Here is a 27073-nt window from a genome sequence, read left to right on the forward strand (position 1 = left end):
GGGTCGGCGGTCGTCATGGCGGCGATGGCAGCGATGGTGGAGGCGCTGCGGGAGTGGGCGGTGGCGGCGGCGCGGCGGGACGCGGCGTGGCGGGCAGCTGTGGCCGCCTGTGCGCCGCTGCTGGCCTCGCTGGCCGGGCTGGCGGCGCAGATGCGAGCGGCGCAGCGGTTAGCGTGGGACGGAACCCCGCTGGGCGCCTTCAGCGAGCTGAGGGAGCGGCTGTGGCGGAAACAGCGCGGTGCGGCCGAGGCGCTGCTGGAGGAGCTCTGCGAGCGGCGGTGAGGGGGAGGCGGCGGTGCCGGGCCGGGTGCGGGGTGTGGGGCGCTGCTGAGCTCTGCCATGCAGGGAGGAGCTGCGCGCCGTGAGGGACGCGGTGGGGGCCGGTGCGGCCGCTGTGCTGCGGCTGTACGAGGAGCGGGCGGCGGAGCTGAGCCTAACCGAGGTGCTGCGGCGCGGGCCGCGCTGCCCGTCGTTGGCCGACGCTCTGGAGGGACTGCAGGATGTGGAGCGTTACTATCGACACATGTATCCTTCTGTGGTGGTGCTCTCCGGGCTGGGCTGCTGGGTGTTCCTTTCTCTGTGTTGTTCCTTATGCTGTCTGAAGGTACCTGGAGATCAGACTGTTCCTACTGCTCATCAGCTGTGACAGCCTGGCAGACATGGAAGCCCTCCAACAGGCCTGGGAGAGGATTTTGGAGCGTTATGGGGAAGAGACTGTTCAAGGTAGTTCTCCATGTGTTGGACCTAAAGGATGTTTCTTTGAACACTGTGCTGGTATCTGTTCCCTGAAGGCAGAAGGCCTGCATATCACGTACATCCTGTGTTGCTTGTTCTGTTGGGCTCAGTAGCAATGGCTGAGCATGCTCTCTGCCCTTGCTCTTTGCAACCAACCCGCTCACAGTTCTTGTGCACAGTTTGGTGGTAAATGCCAGCTGTTGCACTCCAGGATTAGCGGGGAGCAGCTTTCTTTCTTGCTGTTTTATAAGGGACTTGATAAGCCGTTTCACTTGGTCTACAATGTTCCTTTTGTATAAGCTTGTATATATACACGATTTTTAGAAATAATTTTCTGCTGATACAGAATACAGATAAAATGTATTAATTAATAGCTCTTTTTTTCTTTTCTTTTTTCTTTTTTTTTTTTTTTCCCCCAACTCAGATGCTTTTCTTAAGATCTCTCTCTTTTTGGACAACCAGTGACAGCTGCACTGCTGGCAAGGGTTCGGATGGACATTCAGGCAGGACTGATGTTGACCAGCTTCTGTGAACATGTGGTGTATCCTGAGATAACCACTAAGAGGAAGATTACTTGAGGCAGTATTTAGGAGCTGGATGAGGTGACCTCTATTGGAAGTGCTTGGACTGTTCCATTTTCAAGTAGAGGTGGATTGTGTTTGAGGAGGAGGTTGAGCTCAACAGGTCATGACAATAGAAAGAAATGGTCTTCAGCTGTGGAAGTTGTCTTTACTTTTTCCCCCACTGATGTTTTGTATGCTGAAAGGAAGGTTGTAACTGATTAACTTGCAAACAAATGGTGAGGTGCACTGCAAATAAATGTAACGTGAGGCACAGCAGGATGATTTTTAGATAGCATCCTTTAAATAAAAGATGTCAAATCAGGAATTAAAAATAGTTTGTGCGTTGTCCTTCTGAGCAATGTGTTTGCTTTCATCCCTCCTGGAACAAGGAACAAATTTGGCTTGCACGTGTGGTTAGGAAGGTACACATAACCAACATAGACTCTTGAGTTCTGATATGGGCAGTTTCAAGTGTGTTATATCTTTATGAGAAAGACATGTATGTCTAAGTTAAAATCACTTGCTGAAAAGAAATATCTCTACAAGGGCATGTTTATCCCACAATCTTAAACCTGCGCTACACCAGCAGCTGCTGTTTTAGGTTCATGTTTTGTTGGCAGTGAACATGATGCTCTGTAATACCCCGAGGAAGTGATGGAATATGTATCTCTAGCAGTAAGTTACAGCTGTAGTTTGCTGTCTCTGTCTTTCTCTCCCCTTTTTATTATTATTTTTTTTTGGGGGGGAGGGGGTGGGAGGAAGGGGGGAGAGGATGTATACACAAAATAAGTTTAAAACCCGAGGGATCCATCCGACCACCTGAGGGCACTGCTCGACCTGCAGAGAGCTCTGTTCGGCGGCCTTTGAAGACTGCTGATTGTGCAGGGCTGCTGCTGCCAGTGCTTCCCCATCAGCTGACAGTTCTTTGAGGAATGGTAGTTAATATGCAGTTTTAATTGCAAAGGAAAATAACGTCACCCACTTGGCTTTGGTATGGCTTCAGGGTGTCATGACTGATGAAATCAACGTTTGTCAAACGAAGGGCGTTAAACACATGGAAAGCAAGGCAGTTTCTGCTCTGAGCACATACAGGGCAGGTGTTTCAGGCATCTGCTGGCCATGGGGGCTGGGAGGCAATTCCTCTTTGTATCTGCAAGCCCAACATTGCTTCATGGCCCTGGAATGCTTGCTGGTGCTGATCCTGTCCTCCAGTCTGCCCTGAAAGGGGCTCTTGTGGCTTCTGCTCTGTGCATCCCCTATAGACCTTGTGCAAGGGTGCAGCTTAACTGCTGAGTCAAATTGCTGCTGCTGGGGAGCTTTTCACTTGGTCATCTCATTCCCAGGAAAGTGAGAAATGGGCTCCTCCTCTGACTGCTTCAGCTTAAGATAAAGCAGATGATGCAGTGAAGATACTGGTTTGGCAGATTAGCCAAGAATGAAGTTTATTTAGCTAATGGTTGTGTAGCAGTCTCGATGCAGCTGCTTCTGCGTGCAAAGTATTTCTCATCCTCGAGCAGCTCTGTCTCACCATGACCTGTCACTGACTCGTTTTGTCAGTGTGCTTCTGGTGCAGGAGGTTACATCACAGTGTTGTTTCAGAATAAGGCATCTATTTTCCTGTGCACAGCACAGTGCAAAATTTCATCTGATTTCCAAAACTTTGCTTCTAGCCCACAAACTCCTCTCTCAGCTCCAGATATGCACCTTCTACCTTTGGGTTGTTTAAATTCAAACATCCCCAGTAGTTAGGTTCTGGCCAGTGAAGTACCTTAGGTGAACTTTATTAGCTCTCACCTGCTCTGAGTGTTCAGCCCATGCACCTTCCCTAGGGGCATAACTGAGTTCTGATTTGAAGGAAAGGATGAGTGTCTGCTGTGGGATGACAGAGGCTGCAGTAGATTTACTTGGATTACCTCCTAGCTCTTTTGTGACAGCTGACTGCTGGTGTCTGGAGAGACTGTCGCTCTAAATCCATCTGACAAACAAGGTTGTATGTTGGGATACAGCAAGGAACAAAGATAATAGCAAGCTCTCTCATCCATCTACCTGTCCCTTTTCTGATAGCTAAGAGCCTGTGGCAGAAGTGAAGATGTATTGCTTGTGTTTGGAGTGTGCTGCCAAGCTGTTTGATTTGCAGCTTTATAGGAAGCATTTTGATGGGAGGGAAGAGACTTCAGTTTTCATGTCTGTTGACATTCCTTCAGTGTGAGCTGCTGCATTTTTCTGCTTGCTTCTGCTTACTGCCTGACTCCACATGCAGCTGGCTGGTGTGTGCTGTAATTGTCACCACTCTCGATAGTCTGTCTTTGGTTTGCTGTCTGAGGGTGCTCTGAGCTTATGATTGCTTCCCATGCACATCTTGAGTCTCTCAGTGACACAAGAATGGGCCAAAATGTTCTGACCTCTCAACAAAGGTGTGCCTGAGTCTTTGTCACTGTCACTTCTGAAGCACAGTGACACACTCTGAACTTAGTCCCTTTGCCACAGCTTGAGCTAAATGCTGAGCTGTTATGCTTCAGCGTAGAGAGGATACGAGAAGCCTCTCTGCTACAAAATGGCAGTGGAAAGCCAGAGGGGAGGGCAGACGACCTGATAGGGAACAGCTGTATCGTCTTATGCTCATCACATACAGCACAAAGTGAGTAAAGACAGATGACTGTGAGGTGTTTCTTAGGGTACCATCTTTGCTTGGCCTTGAGGTTTCATCTTACCATTAGAAAACAGTAAATCACTGTGTTTGTGGCTGCAAAATTGTGTTTACATGTGCACACACTGTACAGCCCTTCAGTACTCCTCTGGCAGCCTGTCTTACAGCTGCATAAGGAACAAATGGATTTAAGTTTTGGAAGGCCTTCAGAACAGTGCAGTGGTGGCCTTTCTGCCTCTCCTGGAAGTCTGGCTCTCTATTATCTGTCTTTTGGGTTAATGACAGTGCTGTGGGAGTGCTGAGAGGGGTTTCTGAGCTGAAGGAAGCCGTGATCCGACTCTGACTCTCACTGGAATGGGGTGAAGGAAGCACACGTTGAAGTTTTGGTGCAATTAATTACCAAGAATGGTGTATGGCTGATAGGCCATGTCATCAGTTGCATTTGTCTGCTGTCTTCTGGAAGGACACAAATGAACCTCTGCATCAGAGGGCTCTAATTGGATACAACTGCGGGTTTTGTTCGGCTTCAAGGTCTGTATGTTGCAGCTCAGGAAGGCTGCCAAGATCCCCCAGTTGTTAACAAGAATGTCATTCCTTGTAGATGCGAGACTCCCTTCAGCCTGTGTTTGCTGGAGAATCTGCAGATTCAAAGCATCCCACCATGAAGACAATCAGCCTCCATGGGCTGAACTTCAGAGCACTCAGGCGAGAAGGCCACTCCACCTCTTTCCATCCCTGGGAGTCTGCACTGCTGAGCCAGATACCTGCAGCCAGGCAGACTGGATGCCGTTGTTTCAGTGCTGCCCCAGCTTGCAGCTCCAGGAAGCAGGGACACCAGGTAGGTGTGTGGGGATGGGGGCTCCAGCCCAGAAAGGTCAGGAGGTAACAGCAGCACCAAAGGCATTGCTCGCTCTGAGACTAACTGATATAACACACCTAGCCATAAAAATAACTCTGAGTGCCTTTATTTTTAGAACAGAGCTCTTAAAGTGTTCTTGCATGAAGACCTGTCTCTTAGGAATGCAATAAAACAAAGTTAGCAGCTGGAGCTACCTTGTTAAAGTGAAGTTTTCAGGAAACACAGAGCTCATGCTTTGATTTTCAGCTCTACCTCCTACTAACTTAATTTGAAAATAGTTATTCTTCACTTATGGGGAAAGCACAAACTAAGATCAGTTACTAAATTTAAACACCCACAAGCATTTATAGGGAGCGTCTGACTTCTATCTGGTTGGTTTGTTTTTTCACGTAGGGTGAAAGTTAGCTTCTGTACGCAGTTCTGCTTTGGAAATGAGACCGTCTATGGGTAATTTTATCTTAGACACTTTTATGTCACCCCATTCTCCCACTCTACAGTAGAGTATAGGTGTGCTTTCTGACCCCTCTGCCATCGTATTGAAAGCATACATGTTCTTATACACCGTATCCCTTCCAACTCTCCAGGCAGTGGCAGCATCTCATGCATGTGGATATATACCACTGTCCCAACATCTTTGTCCACCTGGAAGCAGAATCCATGGATTTGGAGAGTCAGATTCAGAACTCCAGGCTTAGCAACAGAAGCTTTCCTTGAGCATAAGCTCATGGATTATCAGGCAGATTTCAGAATCAAATTACCATAACAAGGAAAAAAAAAAAAAGATATAGAATTTGGCACCCGAATTTAAGTTTGATTTTAGCTGGGGGCAGAAATACGTGACAAAAAGCCTTGTGAGTCATTTAATAAACCAAGCATGAGTTTCACAAGCCCCTGCGGTTTCCATGCTTATTCTTTGAGACTTTCATCTTGGCCTGGAGCAGCACTCCTTTGTGACTTTGCAGGGCCCCAGAGCCTGCTCGAGTGCTTATCCACTCAGAAATAAAACAAACATTCTCCCATCTACATTAATTGAATGTTCAGCTCTCATTCCTAGCACTTGGCTGTCTACGCTTTAATGTTTCTCGAGTGCTCTTGACTTTATCACAGCATTTGCCCTGTTGAGCTGCTGGTGAGCTCCAAGGGGAACAAAATCTGCTAATCCTATAGACGTGAGTTGAATGGGAACGCATCTGGCTACAAAGCAAGGAAGTGCTTTCCTGTGGTGAGGAAGTGCTCAGCTCAGGGCCCATTGTCTGGCTTTGCAAAGATGGGCACAGAAATCTCTTTGGTCGGTTCTTTGCCTCTGTGCTCCATCCCCTGATGCTGCACCCTGCCCTCTCTGCTTAGCAGACCCTCTGCAGCAGTCGACAGAGTGCAGACTGCTCTCATCTCTCCCACCTTATCTGCCATTCCTGTGTAGGTTTTACTTCAATCCTCCCTTCCTGCTTTTCCCCTCAACCCTTTCTCTCCTCCTCCCTCTTTCTGTGGAAACAAATGTACAGTAGGTGTCTCTTGAACTTGCCTGAACTCCTTGTCCCAAGCACCTTCCTGACTAATCCTTTCCAGATGTCCAGGAACTTTTATGTTTAGCAGCTCTGCTCGAGTTCCTCATTCATTCTCAGATGGAGCAAACCTTCTATTTCCTAAAATTATTTGAAAAATAGGGCTGATCTTGGCCTTCTGTGAAACAACCTCAAAGTATGGCATTATGAGCACCACTGCAGCCCCCTGCACCCAAACTGGAGCACGGTAAGCATTCGTAAGTAGCACTGTGAGCTTGGTTTTCCACATATGAGTGCTCCATGGCTTTCTATGAAGTTCTGAAAGCACTCACTACTGCACTTGCACCCAACCAAGGGGCAGGGCTGTCGTCTTGCAACCTCCCAGTAGCAGCAGCGTTAGGAGATCTGTTAGTTATCATTGGACAACAGCAAGATAACAGTGGAAACCGTGTTTCCTGGCTTATCCTCTCATCCTATTCCCTGAATGAGTTTGCTTTTGGGGAGGTGGCTGTTCCTTCAGACTGGGATATGCCTGGTGGCTCCCTTTGCTCGCATCTCCTATTTTCAAGCTGCTTGCAGCCTCATTGCCTGTACTGTTCAGCAGGAGCTTCTGAGGGGAAAGGGCAGTCTGTTGCCCCAGGGCATGATGAGGTCTGTGAGGCTGGAAGTAATGAATGGATCAGTTTGCAATCCTGGAGAACAGCTCTTCAGCACAGCCCCTGGATTGCCTTGAGGATACATCCCATGCTTCCCCGTGGACATCCCTTGGTTCTCCTCCCTTTCCCACTCTGCTTTTCATCTGTTCTTCATGCTTGCTGTTCAGCAAGGCTTGCCTTGTGTTTGGGATATTAGAAAGCTTTGGGCTGTTCAGTGGCCTTGGAAAATTGCTGTCTTTTTCCTTCCATTTGTCCTTACTTTGGGGTTCACCTCGGCATGTTATGAGTTGACTGCAGAATAGTGGAGAGAGGATTTCCATTAACCCAGAGACTTGCTATGAGGTGGTTGGTGCCATTGGTGGTCCAGCAATGGGTAAGAGCTGGTAGGATCAACCTGTTTTGTTCTGTGCTCCCTGCCAGCCCCACATCCACCACTGCCTTTCCACACAACCAGAGCTTACAGAACAGTACGTAGATCTTTAATCTCACAGCGCAGTGAGCTCTGTGGGGTTTGGTGCTCCTCCTCCTGCTGCACCACTGCTCCTTCCTCACCAGGAGCTGACACAGGATGGCTCCCGGTCCTTTTTCCTGCAGTCCAGACAGTCTCTGGGCCACCTGGGGAAGGAGAAAAAAGAATATCAAGCCGGTAAGTCTCCTAGCCATTCTGCTATGTGAGGAATGAATCCAAGAGCCTTTGCAGATGATTAATCTTTTCAATCCTAAGAAAGCAAATGATCTCCTCCCGCTCCCATAAATTCAATCTCTCTCTCCCGCTCCCCCTCTCCAGTGTTTGAACTGCTCGCCAAGAGCTTTATTAAAAACTACAAGATGCAGTTTTGTTTCTAACCGAATCCCAAACAACTGTGTTAGGTGGAGAAGAAACATTTGGTGCAGTCAGCTTTAGAGCATTTTTGTGTATAGTCCATAGCCACTTGTCAGTCAGAGACCAGAGTCAGCTTTGCACCAAGCTTAATAGGACCTTTTCTCTTCTCTCCTGAGATTAGGAGATGAATTCAAGCTGGTCAGACCTTTTGGTCTCGTTTCAAAGAGTGCCTGGCAGTGATTGCTGGGAGTAACCCATGTGGCAATCATGGCACAGTGGAAAGGATGCAGTCTGTGGGACCTCGGCATGCTCCGATAACGCCCCATTCTTTCCTGACTCTGTGCTGAAAAAGCAATGCTGCTCCACGGAGCGCAGCCAGCTCCGGGAACAAACTGTGCTGTGCAGCAGCGAGGTCCCAGCCGTCTTCCTGTTGATTCCCCTTTCTTGACTTCCAAGGGGGAGATTGCTGAAGATGCCCCAAACCCTGCTGGAGCCTTCCTGATGTCTCCAGGAGGTGTGAAGCAGCAGGTGGCCGTCCTGCTGGTGCTGTGCCCCAGGAGCTGCACCCAGGGGTGTGTCGGGGCAGTTCGGGGTCCCAGGGTGAGGTGCACTCCGAGCCGCCAGCTGCCGTGCGTCACCGCCATTCCTTGGCACCATGCACAGCGTGTCACAGCCTTCTCCATTTCATTTCTTAATGTTCCCTGGGTCTGAAATCCATCAACCAGCGCTGAGAAAAAACATACGAAGAGGAAGCCAAAGCAGAAGTAAGCAAAGCTGTTCTGTTGGCTGAATTCCTCCGGCTCGTTGTGTCCCGCTACTCGGATTGAGTCACAACAGGCACTCCTGCTTTGTGCACCTGAATGTGGGGAGAAGGCAGAGGTGGCAGCGGCACTCTTCCTTGCTGCCACTGCATCCCTGTTTTGGGATCCATCACAGTGTGGGAGGGATTGGAATTCTGGAACAACTCCTATGATTTTTGGTCTTTTGGGTGCCTGAGAGATAACGTGCATTGTTGGTGTCCTTTCCTTATGTGCTTCCCGTCTTCCTCTTTTCATGGAGAAGCTGAAATGACAAAGAAGTTTAAGCAGAGATGAAGAGAAAGCAGAAATTTGGGGACCGGCCCGTCAGGACTTGTTCAGGCCTCACTGATTTGCAGTCTGAAGGTAAAAACGATCATTAGATCAACTGGTTCGACTGTCCCTCTGCCATACCCATACAGGCCCCATTTGCTACATCTGGCCTTTTTTTTTTTTTTTTGCAGTGAGTTGTAGTTGGCTCTTCTGTGATGTTTCGTGATCAAGGAACATTGATTTGGGGGTATTTAAAATCAGCTTCTGCTTAGCAGTGATTCTCGGAGTGGGGACAGAAGGGTTTCATTGAGAAAAAGGAGTGCCGGTGTGGGGGGTGAGGGATGCGTATGGCTGTGTGACTGCAGGTATGGCACACAGGGAACCTGGGAAGGTCCAGGACTCTGCTGAGAAAGGAGAAAGTGGTTGAAAGAGGATTCCTGGGTTGTCCAGGTCAGGACACAGAGCTCTCCTTCCTCAAGAGATCACTGTGTTGCTATGCAAGGGAAAGGGGAAATCTGGTGTGGCTTTGCTGGGAGAATGCTGCTTCGTGGCACGATTTTGATACCTCTCCACCAAAACCCTGGGAAAGGGGGTCAGAGCAGGTTGTGTAAGTGGGAAAGAGGTGGATGAGGCTGTGGAGTGGGGGACATGCTCTTGAGGCTTGTACAAGGAGTGCTTTTAAACTTAATAAATCTATCCGTGTGTCAAATGTCAGAAGAAGGCGAGGAGGGGAGGAAGGGATGGAAAAACTGTGCACAAAGGATGAGGAATCTGGAGCAGCTCTGAAACCGAGGAACCTCCAGGCTGCCCTGCCTAGAGCCAGAGGCTGGGAAGCCATTGGAGCTGGAGATGGAGCAGTTGTGCTAAAGGGGGATTCCCAACCTTCTGCCATGCACCCATCGCTCTGCGTTAAGCACAGCCTTGGGTGGGCGGAGCCCCCCAGTTTCGGGTGCCCATTTCCATGTGGGCACAGGGGGTCCTCCGTCCCCCCACTGCAGGTGTGGGGATCCAACAGCAAACACAAAGCCCTGAGGCGCCTGAGGAATAATCCAGACCAGCTTTTGCTGGACACTGCTCCCCCAACTCTAAAAGGCTTTTTGGTCGAGTTTAATAAGATTAGGCTGTAAGCTCTGGAGATGTCAGCTCGCTGGCAGGTTTGCATTCAGTAGTTTCTCGAGCGCCAGAGAATGTTATTGCTCATTTCATTGGCTTGCCTTGATTTCACTAGATCAGCCTGTTGCTTTGCTTCCCAATTAGCCGCATCTGCACAACAGTAATGGGCTGGAGAGCAGAAAGCCTGGAGAGGGGTGCAGAATTGTTCTGCCACTCGGAAGGGTGTTCCCTGCATCACCCCCCGCCAAGAAGGTTTGGGCTCTGCACCCGACTTGATAGCTGGCACTGTCTGAAGCCCCATGGGGGTCCCAGCCCCTCCTTATCGCTGCAGCACGCAGCAGTGACATTGCACAGCTTGGTCTGTTGCTGGGGAGCGTGTGTTCTCCAAAGCTCCAGTTTAGGTCTGTGCTGACATTATTGAAGCTACTGGTAATAAAACATGTCAATACAGGGGTCAGGGCCACATCTGATCCTGTAAAAGGAAAACAAAACAAAAGGAACCAACCAAAAATGGAAAGCGAACACGGATTGACAAGCAGACTGGGTTTCCAGGGACGAGTGGTGGCAGCTCCCCAACCTGCTGCAGTCACTGCATGGAAGGGACAAGTGGAGCAGGGGAGCGGCCGTGTCCCGGTGCCACATCATCGTGCAAGTGCAGAATGCTCCCAGCACAGCAAACTACAAATAAATGCTGTTGATGCCTTTGCCATCCCGTCAGGGATTAGTACATGCTGGAGCAATTTGCATGGGGATGAAACTTGGATGAGAGGGCAATGCTGAGGGAATACGGTATTATTTATTATTGCCAGTTGCAAGGGAACAGCAGCAGCCTCCAAGCTTGTATAACTCTGGAACATGACTATTATTAGAACGGAAAGTTAGCAAGCAATTAGCTAATTGCAATTCACATTGTCTGTTGACAATTATAGGGAGAACAGTTATAAAGCCCAACAGATGGAACTCAAATGGGTCAGTCTCTTTTTTTTTTTTCCATCCCCAAAGGGCATTTGCAATGAACTTGTAAACTATAGGTTCCAATCATGGCTTTGTGAACAAGCTGGTCCTATGAGTAAGCACGTCAGGGCGGTCACTTCAAACAACCTTCCTTGCTGAGGAAATGAAGTGCAGGACCTTCACCTGCTGGCAGCAGCTGTGCTTGGGGCTGCTGTGGGGATGGGAGCCCAGCGCTGGGGGGCTCAGCACAGCAGGGTCAGCCCCACAGCCACCAGTCTGCTGCTGAATCTGAGCTCTGGTTACAGCTGGCCTGAGCCCAAGCTGGACATCAACCGGGCTGGAAAATTCAGCTAATGGCTCTGTGGTTTCATTCATTTGCTCTGCTGTGGTGACACTTGTCTGTATAGCCCTGGAAAAAGGGAAGCGAATCAATCCAGCTAAAACATACGTCTCTTCTCATCCATTTGTTTATGGCTCTGTACAGCTTCAGGTAATACCTTCTCTTCTTTCTCCAGCAGCGACACGGATCTGCAGCGTATCCTGAGCCTCATTTCTCAACCTTTGAGGGTTATTTAAGGGATCTCTGGTCCCCGGTGAGGCTGAGTCAGAAAAGCCATCTCTGCACAGACAGGAGGGGGATTAAGTCGGGTCCTGCTTCCCCTTTTAAGCTGCAGGAGATACCAGCGAGGCCGTTCCCATGGGACAGAGATTATCTCATTGCTTTTGCTGGAAACGTCTGAGGGATGCAGCGCAGGGAGATGATGGATGGCTGTGAAACATGAAGCGTGGATCCAAGGGATGGCTCTGCACACGCTTTACATTTGCTTAAGCCAGAGAAGGACGTGGATATGCCGACTACCTGATAAAGGTCTTTAATCCTACAGTTGGACTTTCTGTGGGGTTGCAGGGAGCTTTGCTCCTTATCTATCCCGGAATGTTACTGATGTCGTGGACTCCAGCAAAGGTGAATGTCCCAATTTCAGGTCAAGTTGATGCTGATAGGGGTGCAGCTGTGGGATCTGAAACGGATTAAGGCCGGCTATATGAATTTCATAAATAGTAATACTAAACCAGTGCACACCTTAGGCTGATATTAAACAGGGGATGAGTTGGTATTCATCCTTAATAGCGAATGCATTATAATGAAATGGAAACATCAGGTTTTACTTACAAAGCCCAGGTTTCCCATAGGAGGCGGTTTATGGAGTGACCATTTATTAAAGACAAATGCTATCATTCGAAACATATCTCATGTAGAGAGGGGGACGGGCTGATTCGGAGGAGCGGTAATGAGAGCCGGAGCTTTGCATTTACAAGGCATTGATGGAAGCAGGCTGAGCATCAAGGCAAGGTGCACTGTCCCCCTGAGCCTCAGCAGCACTGCGAGGTGCTGAGCGCTGAGCCCCGACCCCAAAACCGAATGGTAACACATATCGAGCAGCAGGCAGAAAGCAAAGCCGGTTCTCTCGAGTCAGAGCAGTCATGTGCTTAAAATAAGTCCATCTTGGAGAGGAGCCATCACCTCAGCAGGGCTCTGGGGGCTGAGCAGGGCTGGGGTGCTAAGCTCTGCTCTCTGCACTGGAAATCCCCAGAAATACGAGCTGGCTGCTGCTGAATGGCTCCGGGTCTGCGTGATGCTGTCTGAAGGAGCAGGCAAGAGAGCGCCAGGGGTTGTGCTCCATCCTGTCGTTGCCACGTGGGTGGGTAACTGCGTCCTCAGGTTTTGCTTGTTTCATCTTTGTGGTTTTGTCATTCATTGGGAATTTCCAGCTCACGGCTGCCCTACGTACACACAGTTCACAGCTCTGGTGCGCTCTGAAGCACTATGATTCATTCAAGTGGAAGGAGAATGCGCAGAGCACCCTCAGGCCTGAGCCCAGGAGGGCAGTGCTGATGGTAGCAGAGGGCACAGTGCCTCTTCTGCACACTCAGAGGCTTCTGTGACCTGAGGAGCGTACACAAAAAGGAAGGGAGATCCCCCATGTTTTAATGTGCTCCTGCTGAGGGATGCCAATGTCAGCACCCACAGCCACAGCCCTTCCAAAGCCACATGGCTTCCCTTTCACTTCATGAGTTAGTGATTTGGAATTGCAGGGCAAATGTTAAATGTTAACAACTGCTGGTAAAGTCACATCTGCAGATCGTTTTGCTGTTCACCTGGAAAGAAACAGCTCTCATTCAATTAATCAAAGAAGTATATGGTGGCTTTCTGGATAGATGCTGGCACCCTGACAGGACGATGCTGTTCGTTCTTTGGGATTGAATCAGAAATCCAGGATGAGGACATCATTTGGAGGAAGTGGCAGGTAAAATTGCATGCTTTCTAGAAGCATAGATTTGGTTTGTTGCGTGTAGGAAGACTTTCTGGCTCATTGTAGTATGACATTTGCAACCATTTAATTTGAATAAATTCCATTTTTATGTTCCATCCGGCTTTTAATATGTCAGCCAAACCATCCGTAAGGGACAGAATGTAAATCCTGCCTGCTCTCCCTTCTGTGCTATCATCAGGGATCGATCATGCTAATGCTGCTTGTTCCTTGGGCTTCCAGAGCTCCCAGAGGTCAGCGGCTCCATTTGGGAAGGCCTGGGAGAAGCTTCAGGTTCCTTCAGGATGGAGAGGTTGGGAGCTCTGTCTCTGTTCATCGTGCTGTGCGTAGGATGGGTAACCATGGACCAGGTTAAGTGCAGAACGAGCATGGCTTGTGGCTGCAAAGGGAGAAACGTGGCCTGAAGTGGCTGCTATAGGGACAGTGGGCAAGAGCAAAGAAGTCCTGAGCAGGGTCTGACTCCTGAAGAAGAAAGCAAGCAACCAAATGTGTACCCCCTGCCAGCCCTGGGGAGGTGGCTGTGCCAGCAGCAGGGTGCTGCCGTGCATCTGTCCCATTTGCTGGCCTGTGCCATCAGGAGGTGAGGTGCAGACCAGCAACAGTGAGCGGCCGGCTTTGCTGCCGTGCCACAAACCAGCTGCAATCAGCTCCAGTGCGAGCCAGTCCCATTGCAGAGCTGCTTGGCTAAAATTAGAAATGCAATTGAGATCAGGCTAGAAAATGGATTGCTTTTTTTCATAAAGCAAAGCAGGTGCCAAGCACCTGTGTGGAAATGCACGGCTGTTTAGTGCTTCGCCTCCATCCAGTGCTGGAGAGACAGCAGAGCAGGTCCTGGGGGCAAAGGTGAGGGGGGTTCTGGTATGCTCAGCAGTCATTGCCTGGCATCTCTTAGTGAGAGCATGGAATTCTCTGTGTGTTACAGGTGGCATGTCTGTATGCATGTCTGTATGCAATGCAGCTGGGGGAGAACACCCATCCACTCTGAGCCTGCTGCCCCAGCATGGTGGGGAATAGGCAACAGTTCCCAGAAGGGCAAATTGTAACTACTGAGAGACCTCCTTGATGCGTTATCCTCACATCTGGCAGGGAGAACAGAGGGGCAAGGGAAATGCATTGCCTGTCTGCCTCTGCAGCTCAGACAGGCTGGTGACAGCTCCGCAATGTAAATGATGCGCTTTAAGCCCTAAATAAAGTGTGAGGAACGTGTTTGGGATCAGTAAATCCATCCTGACAAAAAGAAGCAAAGGAATGAAATCCCTTTTGCCAAACAGACTGGTAAGTCCAGGGACTAAATGGAATCTAGTCCCACTGAAAAATGGCTTCTGGAGATGGATGGCTGCGATCTCTCTGCTCTCATCAGTGGCATTTACCAGGCTAAGGGAGCAGGGAGGCTTTGGAAAGGGTGAGGCTGGGGAATGGGGTCACATTCCCCTCCTCAAAATGCTGAGTTCATTGCGTTTATAACAGTGTTCCCCCAGCAGCATTAATCACCTGCGAGGGGTGGCTGCAGCCAAACATCCCTGCTGGCCTTCAGCAGACTGGGGCCTTCCTTCTGCTTGTAAGTGGTAGACTTAAGATAAGCCCAGCGCCTCTTAAATACGCCTGCCTCTGAATAAACAAAGCAGTATGATGTGTTACAGGCTGTACTGCTGCAAACTGTCCAGCTGAGGAGCAGGAGGGGACTCAGTGCATTTTGTTGGTGCTGGAAAGTCACCTGTCTGCAGAGGAGGGCAGGCTGCAGGGCCACCAGCCAGCTTGCTCAGACAGCATGGAAAGCCTCAAGGCAATAACAGAAGGCAAACAGCATTGGATAAGTGCAGGGGGCAGCCCAGAGCGAGTGTGAGCTGAGCACAGGTCTGGCACTGCACAGCTCAGGGTCTGCTCCCAAGGAAGGACAGCAGCCCTGGGCTCGGTGGAAACCTGATGCTATGCTGCTTGCGTGAGCTCTGTGCTGCCCATTTCCCAGCAGGTTTCTGTGCCCACTCCCTCTGCTGAGCCACCTTTCCCAGGAGATTCCTATCTTGCAGGAAAGCTCTTCAAACAAGCCAAGCATCTGGACAAGGCCTGTGGGCAACTGCTGCCTGGCAGCTCAGGGGAGAATCAGCAGCTGTCCTCCCACATGTGAAAGAAAGCATTGGTGATGAGGCTGAGCATCACATCTGAATCAGCCCATCCACCCCTCCTCTGAAAGATGCTCCAAGCTGCTCTGGTGCCAAAGAGCAAGCCTGGAGAGCATTTGGGTGAGAAATCAGTAATGCTGATAAGGCAGAATTGCCTGCAAACAGGGCGCAGCCAGGCAGACATAGGCAGGGGACTGGGAGAGCAGGAGGCAATGGCTCTTCCTGGGCCTGAATAAAGCCTGTGAGTTTTTAACCAGTCTGTTGCATGTTCTTTGTTGCCACTGCATTTGAACAGAGGCAAAAATCAGGCTGCAGGCATTGCCTTGACACATTGCACTGTGCTGCTGCTCCCAGTATCCATAGGCTGCAGCCCGGCCCTCCTCAGCCCCTGCAGACCCCATTCCCCCTCCAGGCTCTGCTGTTTTGGTGCTGTGGGTCAGCAGTTGCCATCCCATGATGTGGGGCCGCGCTGCCAGCGCAAGATGCAAGGCTGGGTGCAGGAGGCTGCCAAGACACCTCACCAGATGCTTCTTGTCTCTTTGTTCCTCTGAAAACCACAAAAAAAAAAAAGGAAAAAAAAAAAGTTTCTCCCTTCACAGTTCAGTGATGCCCAGACAAAGATGACGTGAAATCTGTGGGAAGACTTATTTTATTACAATATAGGAATTCACAGAACCAGATGTTTGAACTTCGCCGTTGCTCCTCCATCCGAGCACCGCTGCCCATGCTCAATGGAACCATTTGCAACATCATTTACCATGGTTTATATGTGCCCGCTGCTGCTCAGGTGGCCAAAATTTGCTCAGAGGTGGGGCTGCCGTGTGTCCCCTGTGCCATAGGAGCTGGTGGGGACAAGGCGGTGGTGCAGAGGATATGGGGGTGGGGGGAAAGCATCTATTGCCAGTGGGACAGGAGGAGGCACAGCCATAGGGGCAGCGTGGGTCTGGCCAGGACACCATGCAGCCTTGCAGGATGTGTTTTATAAACCATGTTCCCTGGGAAATTTGCACTGCCCAGAACATCCCTCAGGGTCTCTCTCCTTCAGGATCCCAAAGGATGCCGTAGTCCCCCGGGAGTCAAATTCTGGGTTTCTGGTGTCCTCTGCTTCTCACCCTGGCTCCTGAAGCAGGGTTCAGAGCCTGGCTCCCTGCTGGAGCTGCGCCCCTCCTGGGGGCCATGCAGCCAGCAGCTGTTTTGCAGCAACACGGGACAGCCTTTTCAAAACACGCCAGCAGCTGTGAGTCAACGAGCAGGCAGTGTTTTAGGGTCCTTAGGCTGGAACAGAGACGCGAGGCTCACACGCACGTCCAGGCTGGCAGCATTGTTTGTTTCCCCAGCATCCAGAATTTCATCTTTTCCACCTTCCTGCTGCCAGCACAATTCCTTATCCCTCTGCCCCAACACCTCTGGGGTTTATATCCAGCTGAGCCACACTGCCTCCATATGTCCTCCCACCATTGGCTGCTGGTAATTAGAAGTCAGTGCTGGTTGCTGGTTCTTCATTGTGTCCATTCAGAGTTGGCAGTCCTTAAAACGCATTAATCCCTGGCATGATTGGTCCCAGTCACAGCCTCCATCCCATAGAACCAGTGAAATCCTTTTCTCCCATTCACCCAAGGTGAATGGATAGGCAAATCACAGTTTCTCATTAAAGCAGTGCAGAAAACCATGCACCTTCCCCACATTGGAACAGAGGTGACCACCGAAAGGGGAAAGCCGGTGTAGAGACAGCAGTGCTCACTTCCTGAACTGGAAATCTGCCTCGTGTTTGGCCTCAGGCAGTGCCATCCAGGGGGAGGACTCAGCCTTTCACCGACCAGAGGAAGTGTTGGGAAAGGGAAACAGCTGGGGGGAATCCCTCTGCCGTGATCCCACATAGCTGCATGGGGCAGAAGGCAGAAGTGGTATTTCCCCAGCAGACCTTGTAAAAGCAACTTGTAAAAGTATGATTCGGATCATCATTCGTTGCCTCCCCACCCCGTGTTCCTGCCTGCTGGGTGAAGAGTTCCCAAACGTTTGCAGAGAATTTCAGCTTGCGTTCATCAACACAAAATAGCGATAAACTCTGCAGTGCTCAGGCTGGATTCACCTTCCCTCTGTGCACATGGGCATCATTCAACTAAAAATATCCCAAACCCAAAGCTCTGAGTTACCTCCAAGTTGGAGAAACCCCAACACACATTGACTTTAATGACCAGGAAAAGGGGGTTGGGGCATTTGTGACCCCTCAGCATGGAACGTTCACCAATCCTTCTGCTCCAGGAGGTTCTCCCAGGTCTGCAACTCATAGCAAACGCTACCAAAATATTTTTTATGCAAGATCAGCTCTGGAGCGAAATACAGAAATGCACAAAGCGATCTCAATTGACCATCTGGCTCTAACGTTCCCAAAGCTCACAGCCATTTATCTCCGTCCAAAAGTGTGCTTTAAAGATGCAACAGGAATCTTCCTTTGTAGAGCGAGTTTGTGAGTGTGTGTTTGGCCTCCAAACACGTCAACCTAAACACCAGCGCCGATGGGGAGCACATAAACGCTAGAGAAGAAACAAGCTTGCTTCATACCTGAAACAGGGCTTCATTTTGGATGCTGAAGTGTGTTTATTTTCTTGGAAAGAATCAGGCCCTTCAGCTGCTACGGATTGCCTCAAGGGAATCATTTTTCTAGAAACCTTGTTCCTTCTGTAATCCTTCGTAACAACTCACCGACTCGAGCTGCCCTAGCTTTAAAAATACATTTTCAAAGCCCATTAGCAAATTCACAGGTTTTTTTTATGCACTGAGAATTAAAGTGGAAACATAAGACGGAGCAAATTATTTTCACTTTATATACAGTCTCCCTAGTAAACAAGTGTTGCAAAAGTCTGTGCGCTGTCGGCAGAGCACTGAGGGATGGAGAACAGAATGTGGTCACATGTGGTTTTATTCAGGGAGTTATTTATATAATCTGAAGTATAGTAACAATCTTTTTGGATCCCCAGGCTCCCAGCTCTGCAGCCCGTGCAGACGGAGCTCCTTGGCTTTTCCACTGTGTCTACACAGCCCCGCCAGGCTCTGAGCACATTGCGGCTGTGCATCACAGCCTGGGCACTCAGAGGGTTTTGGAGACATATCCTGACCCTGCAGCCCTACCAAGTCACTGTGGTGGGCAGGAGCCGTGTTATCTGCATGGCCCCATCCATACAGGGTCCCACATCCCCCTGCTCATTGTTTTCCAAAGGCGCCATGGCTCCATCTCCGCATCCCACAGCACAGAGCATCGCTGTTCCCCTTCATCATCCCCCTCCCCAGCACTGGGAGATGTCCGCCCTCAGCACACCGCTCCCCACAGCCATCCTTCGGGGTGCTCAATCCACAGCCACCGGATCGATAAGGCAACATTGCAGACTAGTGGTGCGAGAGGAGAGCGGCTGGCGGGCTGCAGAAGGCCAGCTGAGGTCGGAGAAACCCGAGGTCCTCATAAACCATCGGGTCCACTCACCCGAAAGAAGTGGTTTTAATCTCGCTGGCATTAAAGATTCTAGTTAGCCGTTCTGCAGGCAGGTGAATGGAATTCTTTATTGTGGCTCTTGGGCTCTATCTCAAATAGCAATAAGGATTATCCTCCAGATTTCTGCATCTCGCTCGGAGCCCCTAGCATGTGTTAGTAATTTTCCTCTCCCTTTCAGGCAATGCCAGCAATCTCCTGAAGTTCTTAAACTGAACCTGTGAAATTTAGTGGTTGGCCAGTGTATCTGACATATTCTTCTAAAATACCGCTTCAAGTGTGCTCCTCATACTGACTGATGATTTTTCCTCCAACAAAGTATCCACTGTATTTTATTACTAGTATTTCTTATGCCTTTATTTTTTTTTTTTTCCTGGTCAGAAATGAAGGTCAGACCAAAGATGCTTCTATGAATTTCCAAGGAGGAGCAGTAGGTGGCTGGCTTGGATTTCTTTAGTCTAATTTCTCTGGTTCGAACAGGCAAAGGCTTCATCGTGGCACCATTTCCCCAAGCTGTAGGGCCAGCCAAGTGCTGAAGACAGTGGGGTTGCATGCTCATGATGATCATGAACAGAAAGTGGGTGTCTCCCGTGAGGCTGCTGGAGGGCAGAGCTCTGGGGGTCCCATCCAGCTGACCAAAGGCAAGCAGAACTCCAAGGAAGCTGAGCTGGGGCGAGCTTTGTTTAGGGCAATGGAGAAGGAAGTCCATATTGCTTCCTTGGTCATGGAGATGGCAGCAGTCCTTGCTGCCATGCAGGAGGTGGCCGTGCAGACCCCAGTTTGGGGCATTCAGGAGCAGAGGGACCCCATGATGGGCACTGGATGGCATCAGCCCCAGCTCCCTACTGCTACCAGCAGCAGCCGTGTCGCCTCGCAGCGCTCCCCGCTCTCAATTGCTTTGTTTTTATGAGCCAGTAGTTCGAAACTTTGAAATAAACAGTGATAGTTGCCTAATTTGAGGGGAGGACGCCGTTTCTCTTTCTGTGCCAAAAGAATGAGAATTTGTCAGGACATAAAAATACCATAGGCTTTCCCTACACGCAAACTGCTTCTGTGGCGGCTCGCTGGGGGAGGTGCACATTCAGGCTCTGTGTTGATTGCGGCTTCCAGCCCCGGATCTGGGTTGGTTCTTGGTGTCCCAATGCCTGGTGTGGCTCAGGAAGGCGGGCAGTGCTGCCCTTGCCATGTGTTTGCAGGCTGGTGGGATGTGGAGTTTCATCAGTCTGCAATTGCAAATGTAGGGCTGTGACAAGGAGGGAATTCAGTGATCCCACAGACTTCGTATCTGCGCAGATGACCCGCTCTGGCCCGTAAATGGTCTAAATACTGATTCCTCTTGTCTGTGGCCAAAAGAGAACAGTCAGTTCTTGTGTTTTGGAGTGAGGCGGCATCATCAGGCAGTGGCTTTGAGGCTTTAGGGAGTCATCCTTTCTGTTTCTCAAAACCTTTTTTTCCGAAGGCGTTCCGTTCACTGAACCTTGCATTGCTGCCTCCATCTCATCGCAGCTCGTGTCACATCCTCAGCCATCGCCTCCGTTCCGTGTGTGCTGTGATGGCTGATCTTCACCCACGCAGGAGTTTAACACGAAGAGGAGCTCCCTTCCACCTGTGGGCGCCCCTACAGATCCACCTCGGCTCTCCTCTCCCTGCACGCAGGCGGGAGATGAGGGAGCAGTGCAGAAACGAGGAGTTGCACTGGGGAGTTGCTCAATCATGGCGGTCTGCAGGAGGAATCCAGCTGCACGCCGCACCAAAGAGGGCAAGGAGGCGGCTGGCGGAGGCGTTTCTTTTCTATCCCAGTTGTCATCTCACCCCTGTCCATGCGGCAGCCAAGCGCTCCCGCTCTGACATGAAGCAGCACAAGTGACACAATGCTGTGCGCTGCGCCCTGGGGCGGCTGGTGGGCACCAACATCAGCACCAGCACAGTGGGGGCTGAGCCATGGCCATCCCTTGGCCGTGAGCACTGTCCCCAGTCCATCCTGAGATGGAGGGTGGCTGCGTCCCCATATAACAACTCACTGTGGCCGCAGCCCCACTCAGAGTTCTGCAGCCCCGTCCCACTGCCCAGGACAGAGTGGCCCATATCCAACCTAGCAGAAATCCACGGCTTTGGCTCTCTGCTTCCTCCCATCCGCCCAAGTTTATTTTCCTTGTTTTCTGTTTATGAGCTGGGTGAGTATTGAATTTCCCGAAGTCATTGCCATCCATTGCCACAGGTCTTGCACACAAAGACTCCCTCGGTGCCAGGATCCAAGTTTTGCAATTGGACCGATTCCCTTTCCCTCCAACCATTGTGGAAACAGCCTTTGTTTTGCTTCTGGATCTTGTTCATCAGGCCCAAATCGAGGGCCACCATCCAAATCCTGGTTTCTTTCTTTTTTTTTTTTTTTTCTTTTTTTTTTGAAATCTGATTTCACCGCTTTAATGAAAACAGCATATCTTAAGGGCCGGGGCTGAGGTCCTCAAACAGTAGGATCTTTTTCTGCAGGACATGTATATCTCTGTGAAAGCTGATCTGTCCAGTCCTGCCAGTTTCCTCTGAATAGCAGGAACTGGAGGGATGGGGCATGAGTGCTCCTAAGGGACTTGTTAAAAGAGAAAGCTAAAGGTCTGGTGGGGAAGCTCCATCCCAGCTGCAAGCTGGCAGCCGGGCTGAGCACCCTGTACCCTCTGAGGGGTTAGGGAGCCCGGCAGCCACAAAGCACTGCTCCCACGTGCTGCTCGGGGCCCCGGCTGTGAGGACCGTGGCTCCTTTCCCTGCACCCGCTCATCTCCTGCGGTGAGAAACGCCTCTGCACGGTGTCCTGGCAATAGGCAGCAGCGGTCCTCCATCCCTCATGAGGCGCTCATACCGACCTCAAACTTCCCCGATGAAAACCCCATTTATTCCGGGTCTGTAGGAGAGGAATCCCCTTCACTGCATGCTCAGGCATGTGCTGCTGCTTCCCTTGTGTATGTCTGAAGGAGGGAACGGCTCTGTAATCACCCATTTTTATTTAATTGTAACGCCCCTGTCCCACTAACTGTTCCAGATGCTCTAATGGTTCCTAGCTCTGGGCTCTAAAACATGCTGTTCTTTTCACCCTGGTCTCCGCCCTTCAAGTACAAACAATGGTTTTGCTGGTTTTTGAGCCTTTTGTGTGCCAACGGGATGTGGGGAGAGAATCCCCTCCATGCCAAATTCAGTTGATAATAAGAAACAGGAAAGGAGCTGGATGCCAGCTTAGCAAGAGCCGAGCAGCACTGGGCTGCTCACTGCGGCATGAGGACGTCGCCATTGCCCAGCAGCGGGTTGGGATGTGGGGGAGAGAGGGAAGAGGGCTGGGGTATGCCGGGGGGCTTCAGCCCCAGATTGCTTGAGCATTGTGAGGCTGCAGCAATGCTCCTCACGGCTGTAGCACCTTGTGTGCATGAGCTGCTCCTGGGGAGCACCGTCGATGGGAAGAGGACCACAGTAGACCGGTGTGGGCAGGGTGCAGTGTTGGGCATGCACTGCCTTGGTGCATGGGGAGGTGCGCACCAGCGGTGCTGCTCCCTGAACGCCCACTACCTGCACTGTCAGCAGCCCAAGGATGCTGCACCCACCCTGCTGGCTCTGCTCCCCTTGGGGGTGGCCACTGCATGTGCACTTGCCGGCAGAGCAGCCCCAAGGGTCACAGCTCCTCCTGCCTCTCTCCTGTCCTTGCTCAGCTATGTGATGCTCCCTGGTGCAGTTTTTTTTTGGGGGGGGCAGCCTGGCTGCACCTTCCTGCCCACTGCACGGCTGTCCTGAGGCTCTAACAACCCTGTGTCACCGTTGCTGTCTCCTGGGTACCAGCCAGCCCCAGCTCCCTGCTGGTGGAGGAGATGAGGGAGGACAAGGGAAGGCTGCATGGGGAGCTGCAGGAGGAAGAAGAGCCCGGCTCCCAGGGTGGATAATTGCAGAAATCTCCGCAGGTTCCTACATCTTCTCTTTTATCCCCTCTTTATATATATTTCAGAATGATATAAATTCTCGGCTACGAGCCCCGCTGTTTGAGCACAAAAGAGAAGTTGCAGGCAGGCCCAAGAGAAAGGGAGGATAAAAAAAACCACAGGAGAAAATTAATAAAGCATTTGAGAAAGGGAGGGGGTGCCTCGCTGGGAAAGTGTGTAGCACACAGGGCTACCCAAAGCACATCAAAGCCTGACTCTGAAATTAGCCCAACTGTTGGGAATGTAAAGCAGGGGATTCTCCCACTGGGCTGTGGATTGAGAGTCCCCCCATGGGCTGCGAGGCACTGACATTTGTATTTATCCAGCCCCGAAGCTCCATCGTGGAGCTTTTCAAAGGGCACTGCTGGGACCCAGCAGGCCACCTCCCCAGCATGGCAAACACTGCACTTTTAATTACTGCTCCGAGACGGCACATGTGCCCGACCCCCACACTAATTCTTGTTGCAATTACAGCGATCTAATTGAGTTTATTCACTCTCCACAGCTTTTGTGCCTTTCTTTCTTGCACTCCCTGCCGGTGAGAGCTGGGGCCTCCATTGATCCCGTAGGTAGTAATATGGGCAATGTCGGCGAGCCTCCCCTCGGGCTCCCGCCAGCTGCATTGTGTGCACTGAGCTGCCCACACTGCTGGGAAGTGCAGCCCTGTCCAGAGCAGAGCTGTGCCTGCAGCTCCCGACCCCTCACAGCATTTCACCACGTCAGCGTGCAGCGCGTGCCCAACGTTTTGTTTGCAGAAGCAATTTTATGTCTTTATAGGAAAATTACTTCCAATTAACAGAGAGATGACGCCTTGCAAGTGGCACAGATGGCTCTCGGTGCTCGGGATGATAGTGATCTGTGTGGGACAGCAAAGGTCTTCAGCTGCTCTTGTGCAGAACTGCAGCCCATGGGCAGTGCCTCTGTCGCCTGCCCTGACCCTTCTGCTCTGCAGATTGGCCCCAAAGCAACAGGTTCCCAACAGAGAACCACACCTGTCCCTTGGGGAGGAAAGCACCGAGGTCCCCTGCGCTGCCTCCCTGCCTCCTCTTCCTCACAGCATCACCTCCTCACACCCAGCATCCAGCAGCATGGGGACCCAGAACCCCGAGCCCAGGGGATAGCCCAGCCATTACAGGTCGGGATAATTCTCTTATTTCACCCCTGGGAGAGAGCTGCTGTTCCTCCAGAGCTGGGCGATGTCAGGCAGTCCCAGGTGTGGGCTGGGAAATCGGCCCCTAAATGCTGCTCCTCTGGATATTTGCTGTTTATGTGTATTCATCTGCAGCGTTTCCCTTTGTACATGCAGGCACGTGGGGTGTGTGTGTGGGGGGGGAACTGGGAACCCCGGGTGGGCACCACTTGGGGAGAAGCCCTTCCCAGTGGGAACACCTGCCCTGGCTTCTGCGGATGCTCTGCTAAAGGGAGCTGAGCAGACACATGGCAACTGGCAAAGGGCCCGATGAGGGAGGAGGGGGAGGAATTAACTCTCATTTAAGCCCACTTTTGTTGTAAATAAACTATAATCACTTCAAACCTTTCGCTTAATCAGAAAGGGATGTTAAACATTAAGCAAACAGTCGGCAGGCTTGTCTTACTGCTGGATTAGAGATATTAAATGCCAGCGATACTTGCTTTTTTTAATCCGTCCTGCAGCTGCGTTATTAAAACAAACACATTTGTGGACCTGCAAAATAAAAAGAAACCAACAACTAAATGAAAACAAAAGATGAGATTGAAGCTTTCCCAAGGGCGCTATCTGAAATCTGGGCAATTTTAAGATCGACGTTTAGTCTTCGTCTTTTGAACCAAACAACAGAGGGAAATGACACATCGTCAAATTAACCACCGGAATTAGCAGCGCATTCTTTAATGGGGCCAGGTTAAAATCTTTGGGTCACATCCTTGTAACCTCTTGCTGTGGGTGCTGCATCTCCAGCGCCTCCGCACTGCATCCCTGAGCGTGGCCTGGGCCTCTCCCTGCATCGTCACTCTTAGGCTGGGAGGGAGAGCAAAGAGCCTTTGTCCTTAAAAAAGGTTCAGTTTGGTGGCGTGGTGGGGATGGAGGGGTGGTTGGGTTTAATCTTAGAGGTCTTTTCCAACCTTTGCGATTCTATGCAACTTTTTGCTAATTTTTTTTTTTCCTTAAAGCTCCAACTTTTGGACTCAATTGGAAGCATCAGAGAGAGGGAGGCTCTCACCTTTACCTGAGAAAAGAGAAGGCGTCCAGATTGCTTGGAAAAGGAAGAAAAGTGCTTGAAAACATGCCACTCTTAAAGACTGAGAATGCAGCTGGATCTAAGGAGGGGCACATCTCCACCAGTGTGTCAAACCTGGAGTTCTGAGCATTGCCTGGGCAGCACCGTGATGAAGAATCCAAGCAGCATTCAGCACGGTCAGGAAAAAGTGGTTGGGATCAGCTGTGTCTGGAGGCTCTGTGCACCCACGCTGCACCCACTCTGCACCCACACTGTACCACTCACCACAGTGCCATGCAGGCAGCCCAGAGCAGCGATGCTTTGCCCCCAGACAGGGCTGCAAGCCGTCCCCTCCTGTCCCAGCCAGGATTACACAGCTCCTGCCACCCTGCCCTGAGCGCTGGCATCCTTTTGTTCCTCCCTCCTGCCCCAGGGACAATAAAGCAAGATTTTAAAGGGACCAAAGGAAAATGTCATCTCTGCGGGGCCGGGTAGGCTGGGACACGCAGCAGTCTCAGGACAGCAGAGTTAAGTGAGTGTCCATTGCTGTCAGGGATGCCAGCCAGCAATTTATTTTCCACATTAATTTTGATTATGAGTCCTTACATGGTTACAAAGTCCAATTTTCACAGGGGAAATCTGCCCCTCCACACACAGGACAACAAATCAGCTTGACCTAAAGTTGTTCTTTCCTAAATTTCTTGTGGAATCTTGGCTGGACACAAGTTGTCTCAAATGCAATTACACTGTCATAAATAATTTTCCACCTCTTTTTTCTGTCTCAACCATCCAGCTCCCCTGGGGTCAGTGGAAATTTCCCCCTTTTATTAGGTTAGACGAGTTGGCACGGAGAAGAACTCTGTGCTCATGGCATCATTGTCTGCTCTGAGCCAAATCCTCAGAGATCTCCCTCCTGCTAACACAAAGGACGTGGCTGGGCGGGATAACGCAGCCGTGGTTGGGGTCAGACTGCCCCGAGCATCCCCCCAGTCCCCCTGCCCTGGGAAACACCCACAGTATTGCTGCAGAATCCCAGCTGGAGTTTGCAGACCTGGAGCATCATCTCTGCTGGGATGGGCAGGGACGGCAGAGAGCTTCCAGGCAAGTATGTGCTAGAAATGCTTTGCTGCGTTTACACGTTAGCAGAGGGTTTTTGTGCACGTATTTCTCAGCTCCTGCTCCATTTCCAAGCCATCCCCTGTCCTCTCCTGTTCTCAGAGCCAGGCAGTGCGCGACCAAGCCCTCCCAGACAATGGCTCAGCAATGTGACTAACAGCTGCCACATGTGGACACGTCCTCCTGCTATTTAGTACCAGACTGTGCTCTTTTTTTACTGTGCCTTTCATACAAGCTGCATCCCCAAACCACTTCACAGGGCAGGCTAATTAAAATCATGGGTACAAAGCCATGCAGGGAGAAAAATCCCTCTTGAAGGCATCCAAAGAGTGAGGGGATCACGTTCAGCCCATAGGCTCCTCTGCAGGGTGACCGGTGGGTTCCTCCCTGCTCTCAGTCACACCCATGTGAAATCCGGGCAGATTTCATTAATTCAGCCCCTTCGAGGGCTGGTAAACAATTTTCAAGGGTCATTAGAAGTGTTATTGGACCCCAAACCCCTGTGCTGCTGTAGGAGCAGCAAGCTGCTGCCAGCGGGAGCCGGGGCACGTGGCAGGGCGGGACACTGGGGGGAACACAGGGAGGCTGCGGCTTCCCTTGTGTCCTTTGGCACCTCCTGGAGCATTTCGGGAGGATGGGAGGATGCTGGCCCATAGGTATAAGGAGCAAGGATCCCCAGCCTTCCCAAGATGCAGCCCACGGGGCAGGAGCGAGGTGGCTCAGGCCATGTGGAATCGTGGCAAAGCCTCTGAATTTTGGATGCATCTCTCGCGGCAAGGAGGAGTTTGTTTCTTGGCGCTCATAGAGGTGGGACTGTTTTACTCTCTGTCCTTACGTGGGCTCTGGTTTGTGTCCAAATGAAGAGTTCATCCTCTTCCCATTCCTGTGACCGCGTGTTTTGAATTAAATCATATCTAAGGCACTCAGGAAAGTGTGAAGCAATATTTATT

At 50.8% G+C, this 27073-nt stretch overlaps 1 protein-coding gene across 18 annotated transcripts; it reads left to right on the top strand.

Moving 5' to 3' along the window:
• Nucleotides 1-27073, top strand: C23H1ORF109 (chromosome 23 open reading frame, human C1orf109). 18 transcript variants are annotated; one of them, XR_005841644.2, is made up of 6 exons: nt 1-278; nt 346-525; nt 605-723; nt 4547-4783; nt 8848-8948; nt 24961-27073. XR_005841644.2 is itself a non-coding variant. In XM_040651763.2 (5 exons), the coding sequence occupies exons 1-5, from the start codon at nt 16-18 to the stop codon at nt 8877-8879; spliced, it is 831 nt and encodes a 276-aa protein (XP_040507697.1). In that variant the 5' UTR covers nt 1-15; the 3' UTR covers nt 8880-14458. The 18 variants fall into 18 exon arrangements, 4 of the variants coding, with proteins under 4 accessions (XP_040507697.1, XP_040507698.1, XP_040507696.1 ...); XR_005841632.2 differs by lacking the exon at nt 24961-27073 and adding exons at nt 11438-13228; nt 13475-14458 and having other exon boundaries at nt 4547-8948; XR_005841638.2 differs by lacking the exon at nt 24961-27073 and adding an exon at nt 11438-14458 and having other exon boundaries at nt 4547-8549; nt 8845-8948.

This window comes from Gallus gallus, chromosome 23, assembly GCF_016699485.2.
Source record: "Gallus gallus isolate bGalGal1 chromosome 23, bGalGal1.mat.broiler.GRCg7b, whole genome shotgun sequence".
NCBI classification, from domain to species: Eukaryota; Metazoa; Chordata; class Aves; order Galliformes; family Phasianidae; genus Gallus; species Gallus gallus.